Source organism: Glycine soja, chromosome 2 (genome assembly GCF_004193775.1).
Source record: "Glycine soja cultivar W05 chromosome 2, ASM419377v2, whole genome shotgun sequence".
NCBI classification, from domain to species: Eukaryota; Viridiplantae; Streptophyta; class Magnoliopsida; order Fabales; family Fabaceae; genus Glycine; species Glycine soja.
The window spans coordinates 40,607,057-40,629,644 of NC_041003.1; the positions used below are offsets into that span (position 1 = coordinate 40,607,057).

The 22,588-nt window shown below is 33.9% G+C and overlaps 2 protein-coding genes across 3 annotated transcripts; both read right to left on the bottom strand.

Moving 5' to 3' along the window:
• Positions 1-2,190: 2,190 nt before the first annotated feature.
• On the bottom strand, positions 2,191-3,849 carry LOC114394099 (casparian strip membrane protein 2-like). The gene is made up of 3 exons (XM_028355672.1): positions 3,528-3,849; positions 3,145-3,268; positions 2,191-2,519 (listed from the first exon to the last, which is right to left on the bottom strand). The coding sequence occupies exons 1-3, from the start codon at positions 3,770-3,772 to the stop codon at positions 2,304-2,306; spliced, it is 585 nt and encodes a 194-aa protein (XP_028211473.1). The 5' UTR covers positions 3,773-3,849; the 3' UTR covers positions 2,191-2,303.
• Positions 3,850-4,985: 1,136 nt separating this feature from the next.
• LOC114394107 (probable UDP-N-acetylglucosamine--peptide N-acetylglucosaminyltransferase SPINDLY) lies at positions 4,986-22,374 on the bottom strand. Of its 2 annotated transcripts, none has more exons than XM_028355684.1 (18): positions 22,042-22,374; positions 21,313-21,732; positions 19,622-19,783; positions 19,335-19,510; positions 19,021-19,096; positions 18,369-18,497; positions 18,120-18,239; positions 17,962-18,030; positions 17,792-17,873; positions 16,919-17,013; positions 13,704-13,768; positions 12,507-12,705; positions 11,097-11,291; positions 8,956-9,050; positions 8,716-8,851; positions 8,391-8,608; positions 7,247-7,374; positions 4,986-6,035 (listed from the first exon to the last, which is right to left on the bottom strand). In XM_028355684.1, the coding sequence occupies exons 2-18, from the start codon at positions 21,715-21,717 to the stop codon at positions 5,599-5,601; spliced, it is 2,787 nt and encodes a 928-aa protein (XP_028211485.1). In that variant the 5' UTR covers positions 21,718-21,732; positions 22,042-22,374; the 3' UTR covers positions 4,986-5,598. The 2 variants fall into 2 exon arrangements, with proteins under 2 accessions (XP_028211485.1, XP_028211492.1); XM_028355691.1 differs by having other exon boundaries at positions 5,599-6,035; positions 21,313-21,727.
• Between the last annotated feature and the right edge of the window lie 214 nt (positions 22,375-22,588).

A 22,588-nucleotide genomic window follows, 5' to 3' on the forward strand; every position in this document is an offset into this window, starting at 1 on the left:
AAACTATCAAATTTAATTAGATTAGATCCTCAATTTAACCAAAATGGACAATTCGACTGGCAATAGCCCACTAACTCTGAAAAAATGAAATACTATAATATAACCAATCCTAGTTATTATAATTAAAACCCAACCTGTTGTTATTCTAACAAACTCCTTTCAATTAATGAGTTAACGGCTTAAACCACCCTAACCCATTAATATAAATAATTAACAAATTAAAGTTTCGTAATATATGCATATTTTGGTCAACCAAACCACGTAGATCCATGACACGATATTGGATTCTTTGTCACTCGATACATATTCTTTGGTCACGTGCACGTATACAATTAAAAAACCATTTTCCACTTTACAAATGTTATTAATCGAGACCTACAAAATATATATACAAATTTCATGATAAAACAAATTTTGTTGGTTTATTTAAATTTTATTTGAAATAAACTTCTCTATAAATTTTTATAAAGAAAAAGAAAGAATGTAGAATAAATTAAATTTCACTCATAAATTACCGCGAGATAGAATACAAAAGTAGCGGTGGACTATTATGCTTTATTTGGGAGCGGAAATAGGTAAATGAGAAAAGAAAAAAGAGGAATATGTGAGAATAGAGTGAAATAAAGTTTGTTTGGTAGAAAAGGAATAGAGTAAAAATATAGAAAAATATTTGAATTAAAGTTGTTTGGTTGATAAAAAGAAAAGGAGAAATATTAATATTGAATAAAAATATTATTTTACCCTTACTACATTCTTGAGTTTTTATTTTTATATGTTTTAAAACATAGTTTGACTTTGCAAAAACAGATAAACACCTAAAATAGGTCATATAATCAATTATGAATATCCATAATCCATAACAAAGATCTAAAGAAGTTAGATTCTTTCTTGAGTAATTTGCAATTGAGAGAGAATGTCTGGATTAATGTGTGTTATGCTAAAATGAGCATGGATGGCTCACATCTATCTAAGACCAACTTATTTATAGTTGTCCTAGGGTCAGGTGATGGATTGTATTTAGTCTTTATTTAGGAAGAATTTTAGTTAAGATTATTTGTATTTTTAGTTGTTTAGGTATTTGTTTTTGTTCATTTCATCGCATTTTATTCTTTTTGTCAAACTTGTTATGCCATGGGTGCTTTCATGTGTATAAGAGTCATGTGGTTTGGCCGTCACAAACCTTTCTATAAGAAAAAGAGAACAATTTTGAGCTAGCCCCAATGAACATGGCCATGTCATTCATTGGCACAGACATGTCAAGGTTGTTGTTGTATTTGACACGGGCTTGTCAATTAGTTTGTATTTTTATTGTATTTGGGTCTGAATAGATTTTAGTTCATATCTTTAAATGCTTGAGAAAAACTGCAACTTTGATTATTGACAGTTTGGGAGAGATTAGAATTTTCTTGGTTTTTCTCTTCTCCAATTGATTTTTTTTTTTTCTTCTATGTTTTTTATGAGATTGTTCATGATCATGTGTGAATAATACTTATTATTCTAAAATTGCGGCATAACCCTTAATAATTATTCATGTTAATATATATTATTTTTGGTTCCCTTCTATTCTTCCTTTCAAATTCTTCATTTACAAATGAACCAAGACGCAATAGTTGTTATCAAGCTTTTTTTTCTGAGAAGTTACTATCTAACTAAAGCAAAAGTGAATGAAACATTAAAATAATAATATAAATTATAACAAAATCTGTTGTAATATTATTCACTTGTCTCATGTTAGTAACATTTTCTCATACTTTATTTTAAACACATTAATTATTTATTGTTGATTAAAATTTAGTCGAAATCACAAAATTTCATAGGTATTACTACTTATTCAATTAGTTCTAATTGTGATTCTATAATTTTTTAAATAAACTTAAGACTAAAATATCATTTTGTTCTATAACTTTCATATTTTCCTATTTTTTCTATTTTGTTTAATAATGTTTTAAAAATCCTATTTTAGTCTTTTATATTTTCAAATGGATTCAAAATGGTCCTAAGTCCATTAAATATTGATGTGACATTAATTTATCATTTTTATTATTATTCTCTTGCGTTCATTTTTTAGAGTTCAAAAATTGTTAAAAATTACTTGTTTGAATAGGTATTAAATCATTTCTAATGGTTAAAACTACAACAAATTATTATACCCAAAAGGCAACTAAATTGTTTAAATATTCCGTTGAAACATCTTCCCAAATCAATACTAGAACACAATTCATTAACTTGATGGAAACCTCAAAACCTGAGGAATAATACACAGATAATTAAGTCAAAGCCCCAAGCAATAAGCATGTTAATTCTCAACGCTTCCCAAGAGACAAAGCAGACATAACAACCAACAACACCAAGACAACCACAGCAACGAAGGATGACACCACTGCTGAACTGGTCTGTGCACAGAAGTCTCCAAATTGGTTGCATATGGCAAGCCAGTTCGAGTCTTGGTTCCCATTGTGTGCCAAGTAAACTATGGCAGCAGCTGAAGCACCACTAGCAGTGGCCAAAGTCAGAAACACCTGCAATGTCATCAACATACACAAAAAGCTTATTAAGCCATTTAGTGTTGCATAGCTTAAACCAAGTGTTTTATCAACAATTACAATAACTCTTGTAGTGATCAACACACACAAAAAGCTTAAGCCATTTAGTGTTGCATAGCTTAAACCAAGTGTTTTATCAACAATTACAATAACTCTTGTAGTGATCAATGATCCAGACCCCTTGACATGCTTCTTCTATTGGAGAAATTATCAATGGTAAAAGAGACTTGCCATGCATATATATATATATATATATATATATATATATATATATATATATATATATATATATATACACACACAGGGTTATAATGTTATGTTAAATTGAATTAAATAATCCAAGGCCTTCTCCATAGAAGAAAAAATAAATAAAAAGGTAAAATGAATTAATTCAAATTTTCTATAAGTTAAAATCAATTTATGCATATCTCAAGTTTTAGAGAAGTTAGATGAAGGAATTTTTATAATAATTAAGTGTACTGATTTTAAATTCTGCAAAAAACTCAATTCATTTTATTTTTCTTGTCTTATTATAAGCACTTAAAGAGAGAAAAAATTATCCATAAAGATACAAAGCCTAATTAAGTGTGAAAGAGCTTACAGTGTCTAAGATAATCAAGAAAAGCCTTGGTCCAGCTGCATGGGGGCGAATGATGGCTACGAAAGAGAAAGGTAGGGATAGCACCAAGTAGCCACCCACTAAAGCCATTGTAATAACGAAAAACCTGCATTTTGTTAACCATTAGGTTAATTTCTCATTTGGATGAACAAGATGAGTAAATGTCTATATATATATATGAACGATTTTTACAAGTTTGCTAAATTTTATAACAATTACTTTTGAAATCATAACTACTATGATTTCTCATTGAAGGACAATAAAAAAAATATATTCCGTGGATGCATAGAAATTGAATGCAAATAAGATTGTCAATGTTGATGTTTCGAAAAGGCATATAAAATAGAGTTCCGAAGGCCACATACTGGAAAGAAGTGAAGCTATCATAACTAGCCTCAAACTGAAAGAACTGAGTGAAGAAAGGGAGTGTTTGATCACTGGTTCCCATAGTGGCTGCAGCACCAAGAGCAGCTGCTATGGCACCTAACCTTAGAATAAAGTCCATTATTGCTACCCCTTTCTTCCACCCTCCTGGCCTTGGTGGGGCAGCTAAAACTGCTTTGCCTTTAGCAACATTGCTTGATTCAGGAACATCAATGGTGGTTGACATTTTTTGGCTTTGGAAACAGGAGAAGCTTGTGTTTGAAGGATATGTAAGAATGAGATTGTAGTATGAATATGCAAAATGGCTTGATTGTTGAAGCTTATATAGAGTGATAGAATGGTGATATGAATCAGCATTTGTACAAGTTGACTACATAAGGGAAGTGATCAGGTTGAGTGGTTATGAAACCATTTCCACTACTCTTTTCATAAAGCAAATATATACGAGAGAGATTTATTTAATTTATTTTCCTCTTTAATTAGTTTATTTTTGTTGAAAGAAAAAAATGTTAGTAATACATTCTTTATTTAATACACTTTTTCAGGATTTATTGTTATTGGCTGAAATTTATTAAAATTCAAAAAATTATATGACACTTGCTAAATAAAGAATGAGTCTCACTTAATTTAATAACTCTCAATATATTCTATCTAATAAAAAGAGTTTTAGAAAAAATAAGTTAGGAAATGTTATTAACAAATTCCTTGTCGAGATTAGATGTGAAATTTCTTCTATAAAATTTACATGGTTGAATAAGACTCCTCATTGCTGTTTTCTTAAAGGGGGGAAAAAAAAAAACAAGACTGCTTAATGCTGTTATGACCATCAAAATTAAAGTTGAAAAATAATGGAAAGGCTAGGAAACTAAAATTCGTAGTTACTAATTTAAGTTCAGAATCCAACCTACTGCTATGACTAACAAAGTTTCTTTAATTAATTAACTAATCAATCAGTCAACCAAACCATGCAGTATCCCTAATCCATTAAGACAATAATTAATGACGTCCAGTCAATCAAACCTAATTCATATCCATTAATGCAATATTAGATTGTTTGTTTCCCCATTCTACCTTTCTTGCACGATTTCTCATTTTCTCTTTTTAATTATCCAAAAAAATTTAAGACAACTTAAAAATCCATCAAGGAAATTCTTATGAGTTAACATCTAGTTCATTCTTTATAATCAAAACATTATATTAACATCAAAATTCTTTAGAGATTAATACTTAACTGGTATTTTAAGATCCTTATTACCAGGAACCTAGGCTATTGTGGAGTTTGTTGGGTCCATTACATGAAATTATGAAAAACTGTTTCGCTAATGTAATGAGAACACATTAGCCCTAATCACATTTTACTAGTTGCCAACTATCAGGTGAAAACAATCATTTTCACGTATCTCATAGGAAGTACTGATCAATCCTAAGGAAGGGTAAAATTATGCCCACATCTCGTCACATAATAGCATTGACCAATGTCATAATAACAGTTATCAAATTAGAGTACTACTACTAGCTTAAGAGCTAATTAAGTTGCTTCTGATATTGTTTCCTCTGTAGACATGTTTTGAACTCTTTAGTACTTCAGAGCCAAACTTTCATATTCCTATCTTAATCAACACAGAAATCTTAATTTGTCCACCCCTGTTTTTCACATGAAAGCCTATTACATTCACACAGGTACACTCCATCCTTCAACAACATGCTAGAAAAGAAGTCCATACCCCAAAAAAAAAATTAAATAAATATTACACAATTTACACTCTCAACTGGCTATTATAATTAAGGGGGCGAAAATGTGTTACAGATATTGAAGGATGCCATTTCAAAGCAGCATCACCTCTGGGAGTATCAACAGCAGTTGAGGACACAAATCGATTTGGTAACTGTTGCTTACACTTCTTTCCCAGAAAAAATTGTCATTCTATGAAAATTTAGCCTCTTGTGATGCCGTGGAGCTGCAAGCCTCTTCCAGTAGCAACCACAATATACATCATACCAACCTAATACAGCTTAGCATCCTTGAATCACAACAAAGGACTCTCATGAAATTCAACTTGAACCCACCATACCTTGCTTACTACTGTGATTCAGCGACCCACCATTTTCTTCACAATTGACAAAATTAAGCTTCGGTGGTTGTGTTGAACTGAATCCATTGGCCTTGACAGATCCGGGGCTGCCCTCACTTGAGTTTGTGGCCCTTGTTGGCTCAGAGTTCTTATTGGATGGGTCATTTGAAGAAACAGGTTGTTGCAACAGCTCCATGCGTTTCAAAGCCGGAACATCTCCTTTACAATATCTGCGCCACATTTTCCTATATGTTGACTCTAGACCAAGGGTAAATTTTGCTCCATTGCAGAGAGGGGACTTAGACATGAGCTCTCGAAGACTCATTCTCAAATTTTGTAGTGCCGAAATATCAGAGGCCAACTTCACAGCCAATTTTACATATTCATCTTCATTTTTGGCAATCAAATTGCCCAGACCTGAATTGTTAGAAGTGAGATATTCGTAGTTTTAATGGCAACACAAAAGATGCAAAGAATAATATGTTTCTACATACTATTCGGAGTATTGAATTCATATCTAATAACTTCTCCCACAAGAGAAGAAAAATGTACTATAAAACAAACAGATGAAAGAGTAATATTATACAGGCAGGAAGAGAAGTGAACACGAGCCTGTTTCAAGTAACAGAAAGCTATGCCGATAAAAAAAAGTAACAGAAAGCTATGCTCAACTACGCTATCCAGTTCAACCAAGTGAAAGAAATTGGAACAAGTCCATAATCAAATAAGACACAAGGCAAGAGACTATGCAGGATTCTTAAAATTCAAAATATTCTACAGATCACAAAGTTAAATCGCATGACAAACTATTTTAGATCAAGTCAAAAAACCATCCATCGGGCATCAGTGGCTGTCTTCTTCTGAAAAAACATTTCCCATCCTAGGAATTTGACAATTGAGGCCCAGTAGCACACTAATTGCAAGAAAAATAGATTTTTGGCTGGTTCATGATTTACTTGCAAGTTGCAACCATCCACCTAGCTGAACATAGCTTTCTTTTATACTCATCCATATAGCTATGTTAATCTCAAACATGTATAATTGTTTGAGAATTAGCCAATTAGGCACCCAAGTTTTCATACCTCTGTGTTTAGGATCATTGAATTCTGTAATCAAACTCATAACAGCCAGCATTGGCATCAACAAGGCACGGTACATAGAATTTCCCAGTTACATTTTTTTTATTGTTCATACATTAAAAAATTGATAGTCACAAGCTGCACAACTTTTAACCAAACTATACAACAATTGACTAGTTGAACAAATAATCAGAATTATTATAAATCAATTTCTAAAAAATAAAAGCTCTATTTAAATGAAAAACACAAGAAATCATGAAAATTGTCAGATACAAACTAGCAGCAACAACAGCCAAGAAAAAATTATAAGTATTTAGAAATGTTATATATAATGAAATTAGCCAAGCACTTCTTTGGGCTCACTTGAAGGCATTCCACAAAATCACAATTCCCAAGGTAGCTCGTGAAACAACAACTAAAACACCATTGGGTTACATTGAACGCCAATCCATTGTGAAAAGGAGGATTGGCATTGAACATGCATCCGAAAGTGGGATGAGCGTAAAATAAACACGCACTAATTCATTGGGAAATATTGCAGATTCTTACCAACTTTGCTAAGGAGACTAACACCAACATTGTGTGCATGCACTGAACCAGCCATTGTAACACATGGAACTCCCATGTATAAAGATTCACAAGTCGTGGTTGTTCCAGCATATGGAAATGTGTCCAAACTTAATACAAAAGACAATAAAGAAAGATTATCATGGGCATAAGACAAGCTATTTAACAAACACACAGTATTGCATTATTCTTATGATCATAAGTAATAATTGATCACAACCACTGGTCCAACATCAGCAGTTAGAATTTTTTTCATATTTCAGATGCATGTATGTATTATGTGCAGGAAATACAAACAATCAACAATAAACAGGTAAAACCTCAACCATGATTCATGAAACAAGACCAAAAAACCAATGTACATAGACAATATTTAATAAAATTTCATAAGAATAAGCTGAATAATATTGCAGGTAGTAGTATAATAAAGTTTAACATTCAATAAAATAACCAAGAGATAACCTTGTAATATATACTTGTAATGGTCTTGTGCTTTTCTAGATGCTATTCATATAATGCTGTTTAAAAACTGGCTAAATAACTACATAGACTATGACAATGAAATATATATGAAGTTAGAATTTGACAACAAAATGTAAATTCTAAAATCTTGAGTAAATTTTATTATGCATTCATACTACGAAGTGATTAGCATCAGAAACAACCATCCTTAGCATAACTATTGAATTATTAAATTTTAGGATGCAAACAAATTTTAAGAGTAAGAACATTGTTTGATTTTGCTTAATTTTTTTTCACAAAATAGCTTTTCAGGTAGAAGTTCTCGAGCAGTTTGACTGACAGCATTTCCAGATACAAAAATAAACTAATTCAAACACACACCAAGTTTTTAATTTAGATGATGCTACAAGCCTAATTGAGTCACTCTTTCAGCCTTTAAACTAAATTGCAGTTATATCATATCCAATAATCACCAAGGATACAGAAAAGGTTAAAACTTGAGATATATATATATATATATATATATATATATAAAAAAAAAAAATTGGTGCCACACATAATACCCAAGATTCGTAGTCAACAAACCAAAATATGTATGAATAAAAAATAACAAAGCCAGAGCTTATGCAGGACCAAAAAAAAGGTATACAAAAATAGATGTTACCTGATGTCCATTAGAGAATAAGCTTGCATATGATCATGGTTAAGAAGAATAAGGGGCAGAAGATCAACTCGTAGTGGTTCAAGACCTAACTTCTCTAGTGTTGAAAGAAACCTCTGTCTCACACTATCACAGCAAAACGGTTTACATTTCACCACAAGACGAGAATTTGGAATTGCACATAGTATCTTTGCCCAGACCTGCAGTACCTTGGGTGTAATCTGAATAAATAAAACAACATAAATCAGGGGATACACGACTTACCTTTTACAATTTGTTATTCATAATCAAAAATAGAATTACATGATATATTTAACAATATTACTACCTTGGCAAGATTGTTAAAACTACCAAATGTAACGAAGCCATTGGAAAGAGCAGGAGTTGGACAAACAGGACCAGCCTCAGGGGAAGGAGTGTAACAAAGGAAGCAATCCGGTAATCGAACTAACTCTTCAACATGCCTGTAATTTGGGAAAAGTGTCATTAGAAAATAAAATACCATGATAATAGAGGGGAAGCACTAGATCAATGACAAGAAAGTACACAAATTCAAGAAGAGAACTACTTCTGCTTTGTTTCGGGAGGGTCTGCCTGAGAATCAGTTATTCTATAATCAATTGTAGGCAATCCTGTTGTATTGGGATAACCAATCCAAGTCACCTGCATGTCATGCAATATGTTACAATTTAGCAAATATCAAATTGATTCGCATAGCACATGTTACCATGAATGTGAGATTATGTCTTTATATTGTATTTATTATTAGAATATTCTATTTCCTATTAATCAGTAATTGATTCATCTTGTAATCAATATTGATTCCTTTTTCATATTATAAATAGCATGACGTGCTGTCTACATTGACACACAACATTACAATAAAACACTGTTACATGGTATCTAGAGCTTAGGTTATTCTTGACAGAGGAATAACTAAAATCATGCTCCACCGGGGACCTACTGTCCCCAGTGGACCTCTCTCCTAACTATCCCTCTTTTCTGGCGATTTTTCCCCTTTTTGCTGCAGCATTCCTTTTGCGTAAACAGTGACACGCACGGTGCGAGCATGCTTACACTGCCACCAAGCTGTCATCTCACCGGTGTGACCCTCCGATCAAAAGTGCCTCTCTCCAGCAAACCCAATGCCGTCAACCGCGACCTCTTCCACCACCACACTCCAACACGTGACACTCACACGTGATCCCATTTCCGGAGCACGACCCACTCTCCAACAACCTCCCTGCCATGCTCCTCCTCTGATAAACCTGTTTGGCTCTATTTTATCGCTGTTTGGCTGACCCGCAGTCTAGTGACTGCACCATCATGCTTCGCCTCTTTCCAACGATCTGTTCAAGCATTTTCGTCGACCTTTCTGAAGATCATCATGCCGTCCACGTGCGCAGCCAACTCAAAACACCGCTGCAAGCAGCCCCATGCAGGGCCCTAGCACGTGAAGTTCACACACACAACGCATGACGCATCGTCACTGCGGGCCTTCATTGGCTGCCACCGAGCCATGCTTATCTGGCGCAACCACACACTCAAACCGCCTTTAGTTTCTACTGGGTTTACCACATTTGTAATAGGCTTGGTTCATGCCACACATATGCTCCAGTTTGAGGGGGAGTGTGACTGTGTGAGACTATGTCTTGATATTATTCCCAATATTGTATTTATTATTAGAATATTCTAAATCGGTAATTGATTGATCTTGTAATCAATATTGATTCCTTTTTCATATTATACACACAACAGTACAGTAAAACACTGATATAGACTTTATATCACAAGCTTGATGGCTAAATTAAGCACTGCATATATACATGGAGAAGATATATGTAATATCGAAACAAAAGCATACATTAAAGACATATATACCTAATAGTTGTTCAAAATTGATTCATGACACAAATAAATTTCTTTTAAATATTATATATAAATTGTCTCCTTTCTGAATTCAGGCTAAATTATATATAAATTATTTGATCTACAAGTCAAATATAAGCACATCTAAGAAAAAATACATAATAGCAAATTAGCTGGATTAAACTCATTAGGATGTTCTACATCAGCTAGGAATATAGCCAAAATACTCTTTATAAGACTTGGGCAATCCTCCTGTGAGCTAGCTTTTGGGTTGAGTTAGGCTTAACTCATTTCTAATATGGTACTAATCTATCCAATTTTTATGTTGGGCCACATGCAGATTTCCATTTTCCTAAACTTAGCATTCCAAATGTCCAGTCCAGTCCAAATGTAAGGAGGGTGTGTTAAGACTTGAGATGCCCCATATCCGCTAGGAATATGACTGAAATATTATGAGCTACCTTTTGGCATTAAAGCCCAATCCATTTCTAATAAACTAAGCATTATTAACCAACTATTTCAATTTCTATTACACAAATGAAAATCACATTAATTTGTAGCATAATACAACAGGAATTGAAAGAGTTGGTTAATAACACAAAGGAACTTTCAAATTGTATTACACAAGATGAAAATAACATTAACCCATAGCATAATACAATGGAACTTTCTCTAAGAATGCGCCAAAACTCACAACAGATAAAAATTGCAGCTTCACAAAATCAACATGCTACAAAGTAGAGATAGGGGGGAAACAGAGAATATGATAAGAAGGATCAGAAAAGTTACAAGTTGATAGACAAAGGGAAAAAAATCTAAATATGTAGATGTTAAAAACACCTGAACGGGAGCAGGTCGGCATGCCATCATTCCCAGCTTATTGTTTGCAGTGTGACCAGTAAGCTCTATTAAAATATCAACTTGATCTTCTCTAACCATGTCGGCAACCTTCTTTTCATCAGTTCCATAAATATCTTTCCAGATCCCACCCTTCTTTAAGACTTTCTCTCTAAACCGGATGGTTTTTGCATCTGCCTGCAACATCACAGGAAAATAAATTTCATTCCACAGAAAAAAAAAATGGAGATATTAATGACAAGACAAATTATGGAACCAAAATTCAAATTTTAAACAATAAATATGCAGACCAGAATCACTTTTGGCCTGCTAAGCCTAAGGATAAATAATAATCCACAATAATTGATAGCAAGAAGGTTCTTTAGCATTTAATCCACATTGGCAGATGAACACCAACTTAATGGATGCCCAGGACAAAAGCAACTACAGCCACTACGAAAAGGAAAATGAGCACCTAGTACTTTACTACTTTATTCGTGGCGCATGACAATTAAACGGTAGTCTTCCGACTCTATCAGCATCTCCAGCCAGCATGTGGTATACCATATATTTTCTATACTCCCAATACAAAACCATCTTACTTGGACCATAAACAAGGATGTGGACATCATGTAGATGTGGGCATCATAAGTGATCTCAATCCCACCCTACAGATGAGGCCTTCTTATAGTTATGCTATGGACCTGTGGATATTTGGGGAGACATCCAGTCACTAGAGCATCAATCCATAAGATATATATAGGCTGACAAGATAGCTCCTATTCACCAGACGACTTTTGTGATATCCAGGATTATTATTTCCTTCCCTTCCACAATTTGTTTGTAGTTAGCAAAATACCAGACTCTATTTTGCTTAATAAATATTTTCTCGTGTAAAGACCAGAATATTTTAACACTGAAACCTCATCTAGATCAATTATGACTAAAATAGAACATGAAACCAGAATAGGAAGTAGCTATTGCACCATCAGTTTAAACAGTTGGAAAACAAAACCCACAATGGACATGAAGCTAACTGGCCAAGAAGTGCCATTTGCTTCCAAAACAACAACAACAACAACAACAACGCCTATAAAACAATAACCATAATTCCTAAAGCAATTTTGTAGACCTAAAATCATCCGCAAAGATTGAGAAACTGTCTTCCAGACACTCACATCACCCCCTGGGGGGGGGGAACTCAGGCTCTTCCAATATTTGATTGACATATCTACCCTAAACCCCATCAGGGAGTAACAGGTAAATTTAACTACAATTTTTAGATGGCACTGGAAAATATTTTATGCAATTACCTAGCATAACCAAATGCACTGCAAGAGCTTTGAAAATTGACCAAATGCATTAACAGAGTTACATATAACATTGTTGCACATATGCATTCATAAACGATACCTTGACAACTGCTGAATAAACAACCACTTTATAATTGGTATAGTCATGATAGAGAAGGGGAGCTTCTATGAAATATGACACAGAATGTGTAAAATAATCAGGAGAGACATATCCTATCACAAGAGGCCGTTCAGGATCTTTTGAGTTGTCCCATGATGTGAACTGTGAATATAGTCTCATAAATCGCCTACCCCAGTCCCTGTATGGAAACATTTCTTTGATAAATTCTCCAGGCTACATATCATTCTACTTTTTTTACATAAAGTTGCTATGCATAAAAATATTATGGCTGACAAAATATGGCAATTGAAATTACCACTGATCAAAACTCAAGCATGTCATTAATCACATAAAGAAACACTACTGGCAGAGTCAACAAGAAGAAACGTACATTTCAAAACATAACACATGAATATGGTTTTTCTATTCCTACACAACATGCCAATTGTGATTTAAAAGTGTTATTCAGCTACTCTCAATCATATAAATGGCTTCATTTTCCGTAAATGTAAATAAACAATTAAGAGCTTTAGGGCATAGTTTCCAATGCAATGACTAGTTCAAGAGATCTCAACAAAGCATCCAAAACAATGAATTCATGTTAAAGAGCTAAAAGGTATCTTGGTCAATTTATGTTTACTGAAAAAATGGTTTTGCGCTTCAAAGTTGCCAGGTTACCAGAAATGATTGCATCTTACTGATGCATGCCATAGAAAATTAATCTCTTCATGCCTTTAAAACTCAATCAAGCTCTCACTATTTGTGCTTTTCTTTCTTAGTGAATACACAGCTATTCAAGAAAATTATTTTTCTTTTAACAGCTTCTATTTTATTTTTCTTCATTACCATCATCAATGTTATCAATAACTAACAAAATGGCAGACTATTTCCACCAGCACAACACATGGTATATTTGTTTCAGTTTCAGGAAATCAATTAAGTATTACTTTATTCATCACCTACAAAAATTATATATTCATATATTTTACCAAACATTTATGAAAAATCAATGAAGTTGATCAGGTAATCAATTAAAGTACTATTTCTCTCATCACCTAGGGAAATCATACTTTTTTTAATGAAACATTTATAAAACAATCAATGAATTGATGAAAAGTTTTCGATAATGGCCTTAATGGTCAAACACTACCAATAATCAAAATTTAAATTTTAAAATATCACAGGAGAAAGCTGTACCTGTGAGCCTCAAAAAGTTTGTCATCATTTCCTTCATCTATGTAATTCATCGCAAGTAAACGGTTCTGCACATTAGTGTGTTAAAGAGATATCAATTGCTGTAGGGAAAAAAGGGGGAAAAGCCCAACAATTAAAAGAGCCAATACTTGCAAACAACAAAATCCAATCATCCAAACCCTGTATCAAGTCACAACTAATGAGAATATAACAAAATATTTCCAAATTATGAGAAAACTGTATGAATTTGAATTTTAAAAAAAATGCCACTTTCAAGACCATTAACACCCAACTGAACTACCGTTAATCATCATAGCAACTTGAACTCCCTTCCATTTTTCTAAGAAATTCAAAGAAAATTAAGAACCAAAGACATGGGGAGGAAAGGGGGATCAGGGTGGAAGGAATCTTCTATCGTCAAGATACTTAATATTTATGTACAAGCAAAGATAAGTATTGAGGCTTCCCATAACAAATCCAAGAAAGTATCAATAGCAGAAATAAGAGAAAAAAGGGCTTGCAAGCTAGGTTGGAAGCAAAAACTTTGCAGCTTCAGAGATACCATATAAACAAGGTCATATTTAAACTCTCAAAAGCCTCTACCAAAACTTAAAAGGATGGGAGGCAAGATTTTGGTGAGGAAAGTGAGTAAAAAGAAACCCAAAAATAAAAGGAAAATGCCTTGGATTAGTTAGAAAAGGTTTCCATTTCTCACATAATAAAAAGATGTGCCATTGGATTTAAAGATGTTGAGGCTTTTAATCTCATTTGATTGGCAACACAAGGCTGGTCATCACAAAGCTTTTGGGGAAAAGATTTACCATTAAGATTCATTTCAAGAATTCTTAGCTTGCTGAAGATGTAATAATGCCAATGATTAGTCTCCAACTTAACCTTTTGGGTTAGTTAGTTCATAACATAGTATTGAACCTTAATGTGTAGAGGAGTTCAATCCTAGCAACCATTCTTAATAAAAGCTAAATTTCAGCACATAGTAAAAAATGTTTGAGCATTATCTATTCAAGCCCAACAGACTCTAGCATGAGGTTGCCATGTTAGAGTTGTAATAAAGTCATTCATGTCCATTAACTAACAACCTTTTCAGAGGAATTGGTTTTTGACATCACTATAGCATATTACAATACCTCTTGATGAATCAATTATGTCTGTTGTTAAATTTCAATTTGCCATCTCCCAAAGAGTCTTGGCAGATTTTAATTTTCCAGGAGGGGAAAGGAAGAGAAACTGATAAAATAGATTTTAAAAGAAACCACATACTGATCAGAACATTCGTTGTTAGAAATATAGAGGGGAAAACTCTCTTTTAATCAGATGCTAAGCAAAGAACCAGACTGGAAATAGACAAAGAATTCAATATGATCAACCCACAGAGGACCATAAGTCTACATCCAAGTTGAAACAGACAGAGCATAAGTAACACAATGATGGATGAAGATTACATAAAGTACTCAGTCCTCAATACTTAAGCCCAGTATACCCAAACACATTATACAATACAAAGTACACACATATATAAGATCAAAAGTTTTTTATTCTTTTCTCCAACAAAAGGTCGGAGGTTGGCAAACCCATATCAGAGGTCATGACCAGTGTTATTAAAACCGGACTGGGCCGGTTTGACCAGGAACTGGAACCATGGCTGGTCCAGTTGAGTAATTGGATCATTCATGCACATCACCGATAAGAACCGGTTAGCACACTCTTAAACAGTAAGAACCAATAATTTACTTGGCCCGGCCGACTCGTATATATTCTCCAACGACTATTTCATTAACATGACAACTTGCAGCTCACATTGTCCAATATACCACATTTTTCCTAGGTGCCTTTTCTGTAACTCACATTCTCCAATATACCATTTCTGTTGCTAATCTAGGCCTACATAACGTGACAGCTACTACCCTCATTTCATTTTTTATAATTTCATTTTGTTGAAACTTGAAACTCATGTAGACAGTCTCATGTATAATGTTTTATTACAAACCAAAAATGTTGTCAACAGGTATTGAACTCATGAGCCAAGGCATTCTAGAAGAAGTTTTGCCACCAAGCACCTCTTTATTATAAAATTTGTAAATTTAATATATACCAATTTATGCAGTTCAACCAATGACTCATTGCCTCGACCAAGTCGATGACCGGTCCAGTTCTGATAACACTAGTCATGACAATTTTATGAAGTCATTTAGCCATTAGTCATTTATAAATCCCTGTTAAGTCAGGTCACCTACTTGGTCAAGCCCACAACTAATACAAGCAGTTATTATATTCCCTTAATTTTAACTTATAACTCTAATGTCAAATCACTCCAATTTGTTTCCTTTTTTATTTAGAAGGACTAAAACCTAAAGGGTTCTTGCATAAGGGGGCATCTTAATGATAATTCCATATAAAACCATCCTTGGGTAAGAATATAGGAAAGTTAGTCCTTGACAAGCCTTTATGCTACTAGTATCAACATCCCAAGTTAGTCCTTAGTTATTATATTCCCTTTATTTTAACTTATAACTCTAATGTCAAATCACTCCCATCCGTTTCCTTTTTTATTCAGAAGGACTAAAACCTAAAGGGTTCTTGCATAAGGGGGCATCTTAATGATAATGCCATATAAAACCATCCTTGGGTAAGAATATAGGAAAGTTAGTCCTTGACAAGCCTTTATGCTACTAGTATCAACATTCCAATTTATAGCAGTTAGAGTGGCTTGATTGTCCTGTAAGCTTGCACATCAAAGGAGTTGTTGAAGGGTTAAGTGAAATCCTCTAAATTAGAAATGATGCCCTATTAGAGTTTAAATACCAATGTTTTTTTTTATCAGCAAAGATAAAATATATATATTAAAGAGTACCAGAGGTACTAGATAAGGTACAAATTACAGATCAGATTAGATTCCAGGTAGACCTAATTCTGACCATAGATAGAGTGTGGATACAGGAATGGTTATAATACACATATCAAGGTATTCTTAAAAATCCTGCACTAAGATTGGTAGACCAATGTAATTTCTCTCAATAGCTCCAACTGTGTTTGGCATAGGCTTTAAGGAATAATGACAGGCTCAAACTTAGTTTCAAGACACATTCTCAGCAAGCCACAATTTAATGGTTTTACATAGCACCAGCAATGAAAACTTTCAGCTATGGAAAATTTTACAAAATCAACAATAACAAAAAAAAATCCCCCATAATGCACCAGACCTGGCCAGCATTTCGAGAATCAGGATCAATCTTAAGACATTGCTCATAAGCATTAATTGCTAGAGCGATATCACCAGCATCCCTGTAAAGAACTCCTGCACAAGAATACAAAATATAAAGTGTATGATAAAAGAGGTGCTACTGCTAAGAGTTTCATTTACGTGTGCACATTGAAATAAATCATATATTTTATAACAAAATACTAAGAAAAAGAAAATTCCATATCATGGAACCTTTTAGGGAAGGGGGTACAACTTACAGAAGTGTCCACCATGCAAAGAATGTAAACACAATCAATTGCCAACTTTTCAAAACTCCCTTGGAATGGAATTCTTGTAACTCAATGTTGTTTCAAAGAAATTTTAGATATCCTTGCTTCAGCAGTAGTAATATCATTGCAAAATAAGCTTTGTAGCCAGCTTTTTGGTCAATCTCTAGGAACTCATCTACTTATAAACTATTCAATAGACTTTCAACCGAAAATGGCCTGACCAAAGAGCAAGTAAATATGATTCACTTGAACCTATTTGAGCATTATTTGTCACCTTTTCTGACTATCCAGATAAGCCTAGAATGTTACTCATTCACAGTTAGAATAGTGAGGAATCTGATGATTACATGACTCTTTTCAACCAAAGTTTACATAAGAAAACCATTTTACATATCAATCAACCATATAACCTAATCTACAACTATTCTGGCAACATGTCAAACAAAAAGTCAATAAGCAGCACAACCTTGACTAAGACGAGCAAACTAAAGTTGTAGCAAAACCACAATGATCAAACAACAACAACAAAAGCCTTATCCCACTAAGTGACCATAATGACTACACAAATTATCAATTACAGAAAAGATTAAAATAAAAAAGACCTAGGTTATTGTATGCTTCTGCATATGTTGGATTTGCGATTATAGCTTTCTCAATCATACTCGCCGCAGCATCCATTTTACCCTGGAGAAAAGAAAGAAGAAAATCAGTAACTGAAGGCATTTGACAATTTTGATTAACTCCCAAATTTAAAGAATGCACAATACTTAACCTGGACAGTGTATACAACGCCAAGGTTGTTTAATGACTGTGAAAAGTTAGGTTTGATTCCCAAAGCAAGCTGCATTACAGGAGGGAAAAAAAGTTGTGATAAGAAATCTATGCAGTCCCTCCAATAAGGGTGAAAGCAACTGACATGATTGTCCTTACCTGGTAACATTCCACTGCTTTGTCAAGGTTGTCACGATCTTTATATATAACACCTAGATTGTTACAAGCTTCCGCACAATGCGGATTGAAGTGGAAGGCAAGTTCATAGAACACAATAGCCTAAGTAGTATAAACAATTTTTCCAATAAGGCAATTAGTTTAGTAATACAGGAATGGTGTATGCTAATACTTAATAACATACATGATACGTGCAGATGCAAATTTAGAAATATGGGCTGAGAGACATACCATATCAAACTTAAGCATCTCACCATAAGCAACCCCAAGATTATACATAGCATCAGCATAATGCCAATTATAATACAAAGCTTTCTTATAAAAAGCCACACCATGGTCAATGTCACCCTCCAATTTAACCTACAAACCAAAACAATGATCTCCATAAGTAAGACACGGTGATTTGAAGTTGTCAACTTATGCAATTTAACCTATAAACCAATATAATACACTTTTGACAAGAAAAAATTAAATATTAATCAGCAAGCAATAACCATAGGTCTCAAGTCAGAAGAATTTTCCTAAAATTTGTTCCTGATCCATGGAGAACAAAGAGAGTATTTTGTATTTTGTATTTTATATAAGCCACTTCAAAATTCAGTTAAAAGCACCAGTCCTTGAGTAACAAACCATAGATTCCACCTTTATCAAGCAAACAGCTTTACAGTACTTCAAATTTGCATAAAAAAGACAAGCTCTGTGTGATAATGTTAGCATTGCTCGTCAACTCACTTTAATTTTATTACCATTGCATTATTATTCATGTTGGTAGTTAAAGTATTTTTCCTTTTATAGAAAAAGAAACAGGACATCATATAAAAAGAAAATATCAATAGAGTTGCTCAAAAACAATTGGAAATATGTAGGAAGGCATATGCATCACCTTTGTTCCCAAATCTGTCAAAGCTATAGCCATATTATTCTTTGCAATCTCAAAGTTAGGTGAAACAGCTAAACACCTGCCACAAAACATCAACTGATCATAAAACGCAACAGCAGAAATCAAGTCATTAAGTGCAGGTTTGGATTATATTAATGTTTAGGAAGAAATCATTTTTTCCCTTTTTTCAAAAGCTGTCAATAAGATTTTGATTATAAATTATTTTAAACAAAATAAACTAATCGCAAAACACATTAAAAAATATTAAAATTACATGGCCCATAAAAATAAGTACAAGCTCTAGATATATGTATTACCTCTCATAACAAGTAATAGCTGCTTCCAAATCACCACGATTTTTATATATTACACCCATATTACAGTATGCTTCAGCATACATAGGCCTCTCAGATGCAGCCTTTTCATAGAAAGTGAGGGCCATGTCATATTGCATCATTTCAGAATAGACCACACCAAGGTTATAATATGCTGGCTGTAAGCACAGATAAAAAGAAAGAAAAAAAATCATATCATGCACACAGAAAACTAAAAAAAAAAAATGGGATCAATAAAAGGTTAAATGAAGGAAATGAGGAAGAATTACAGCATAGTGTGGATCTATTTTGAGAGCTTCAAAATATTTTTGAATTCCTTCCTGAGTGTTTCCTGCAAGCTTTATGTTGGTACCAATATCCGTTAAAACAATGGCTAGGCACTCAGCAGCTGCTTTGTAAGAAGGATCCACTTGTAAAGCCTTTTGATATGACTGTTCCAAGTAAATCATTATATTATCAGAATATCAATTATGACTTGTATTTGAAACGTGTATCATTATGTCTAAGTTCAGTCTAGTGCCAAAGTTCAGTATGCCAAGCAAAGGTAGTAATCAGGAAAATTATATCATTTGTATTTATTTATTACATTCGTTATGTAATAATCAAGGGTTTGTTGGGGTAAATAGCTTAATTAAGCACTTACTTAATCAGCAACTCAGCACTTATCAAATGATTCATAAGCTTGACTGTAAAGCTTAGCAAAATAGGTTAGAAAGAGCTTTTTTTTTAACAAGCTTCTACATAAAGCTTATTAAAAATAAGCTGCATAGAACTTATTGGTATGTCAAAACTCATAAGCCATTTTTATAAGCTCAAATATTTCAAATGCCCCCCAAGAGCATAGTGTTGTTAAGACAAACAATTTTCAAAATATGCTCCTCTTACCACTCCCTCAACAACTTAAATGCAAATTACAACCAACTTCTCAAGACACAAGCATGGAAAATATATTAAACAATGTGGTAACTTTAAAACTTTGTGACAGCCAAGGACAAATGTACCACTAAGAATATCTTGGTTAAGCTATGCATACCTCATAATACCCTAACCCAGATTACCTCTAAAATATTAACCAATTAAAGCATCGTGCCTAATCTATAACTAGAAGAAAATGCTTAGGGTATTAAGTCAACATACTAAAGACATAAACCAGAACATATACATGAATAATTACAAGAAAATATATCCCCTTTATGTTCTAAAATTATTTAAGTAAAATAGGCTAGCAGTCTTAGTATCTGAATTCTCCAATTAAAAACTGCATGGATTAAACGTATATTTCTAAAAGAAAAGCAAGTTAGCAGATGTATTAGCCAGTAGCTAATTATGCTGCAAATACATCTGAAATGGACCCAAAAAGAAAACTGTTTGCTCAGTAATCAGTGGGGCTGAAGATTCTCTACACATGAAAACATGCAAATCATGGCAACAATCAGTTGTAAAATATATATTAACTCCTTATTATTGTCCTTGTAAGTGTAAAAAGTATTCATTCTTTATATGTATATGAAATACCAAAGACGCTGAGTGCTCTTGCTCAAGTAATTCACAGAACTGTCTAATTTCTATAAGTTTTATCTTAAGTTTATGTATTCATATTGCAAAGAACAAGAACTTTAAAAACTTAATGAATAAGCACCTGTTCAAGGCATAATAAAGGACTGGTGTCTGGTCATAATCAATAAACTAGAAGAGTTTGTATTATATGCTTATGCGGTTATGCCTCACTCAATATAATAGATGTAGCCTGACAGATAATGTCAGATGGAATGCAATAAAAAACTAAACCTATAAATCTATAATCACCATTAGGTTAGTTAAACACAAGCTTCATATGAAAACAGGAAAAACTCGTTAAGCAGCTAAAGCACCTCCCATCTTCCACAAATGGTATTAGAAACACAAATATGCCATGCCATTTTCATCATAAAAACCGCTTAACTCAACACCACAGACGTACCTCGGCTGCCTCCACGAGGCGACCTTCGTCTTTGTACAGAATACCGCAATGTGTGAGAGCACAAGCATTCTGAGGGTCCAACCTGATAGCCTCGGCAAAACTCTCAAAAGCAAGCCTACCCATATTCTGCATCTGCAAACATATCCCTTTCCCAATAAGAGCCTCAACATTCCCGCCATCACTCTCCAGCACGCGCTCATACAGCGCAAGAGCATCCACAAACTTGTTCCTTGAACGCAGGATGTTGGCATACGAAACATCGTCCTTCCCTTCACATCTCTTACTCACCGAACCCCCATCCCCAACAGAACCATCAGAAGAAGGCTCAGACACTTTCAAAAACCCATTTTCCCCAACCAACTTTTCCCTCCCATTATTCCCATCACTATCTTCCGTCCACGCCATTTGAACCACACTTTCCTAACCACGAAAAACGAAACAAAACAACATCACACACACACACACTTCTGATCAAACAATGAACTTTTCATCTCAATTAGTAATAACCAAACAAATAAATAATCCAATCACACAGTACATGTAATTGAAGCAGTGAGACTCCAGTAACACACTAAACTTCACCCAAAAAAAATTAATGAAACAGAAAACAAAAAACCCTAGGAGCTAAGTTGAACCAACACTAGGGGCATGAGAGGGGAAGACAGAGATTGAATGAGGCATAGTAAAAAAGATGAGATTTTTCGGGGGGAATAGGGGTTAGGAACTTACGGGGTGCTTCTAGAAGGTTCTTTCAGGTGATGGGGTGGTAGGGATAGGGCATGGGAAGCGCGCGCGAGAGAGGGAGAAAGAGAGAGAGGTTAAAAACCTAAACCCTGAAGAAGAGGAGCATGATTTTTGGAATGGAATAATGGGGAATGAAGAATCTTCAACGAGGGAGTGAGTTGTTGGTGTTGGTTCGAGGTGGTGATGGCCACGCAACGCTCCCTCTCCGACACGGTAGTTGGATGTCTCCCAAAACCCAGAGAGAGAGAGAGCCCTGACACTGCTTCGTTGATTACAACATTAGGCGCATTGTGACAAGACAGGCTTTGTTCTTAACCAACCAGGAGGAACTACCCTTTTTATTACTCCCACTTATTATCAGTAAAGTATAATTGAAAAAAAAAAAAACTATGAACTTTTGTAACTTAATCCAAAAACCGTATGTATTTGTTAACTTTTGTAAAAGGAAAATGTTTATTAGCACCAATTCGTGTAGTACAAAGCAGTTATATGATACCACCACTTGTTATTTCCAGCATTGTTCTAGTTTTTA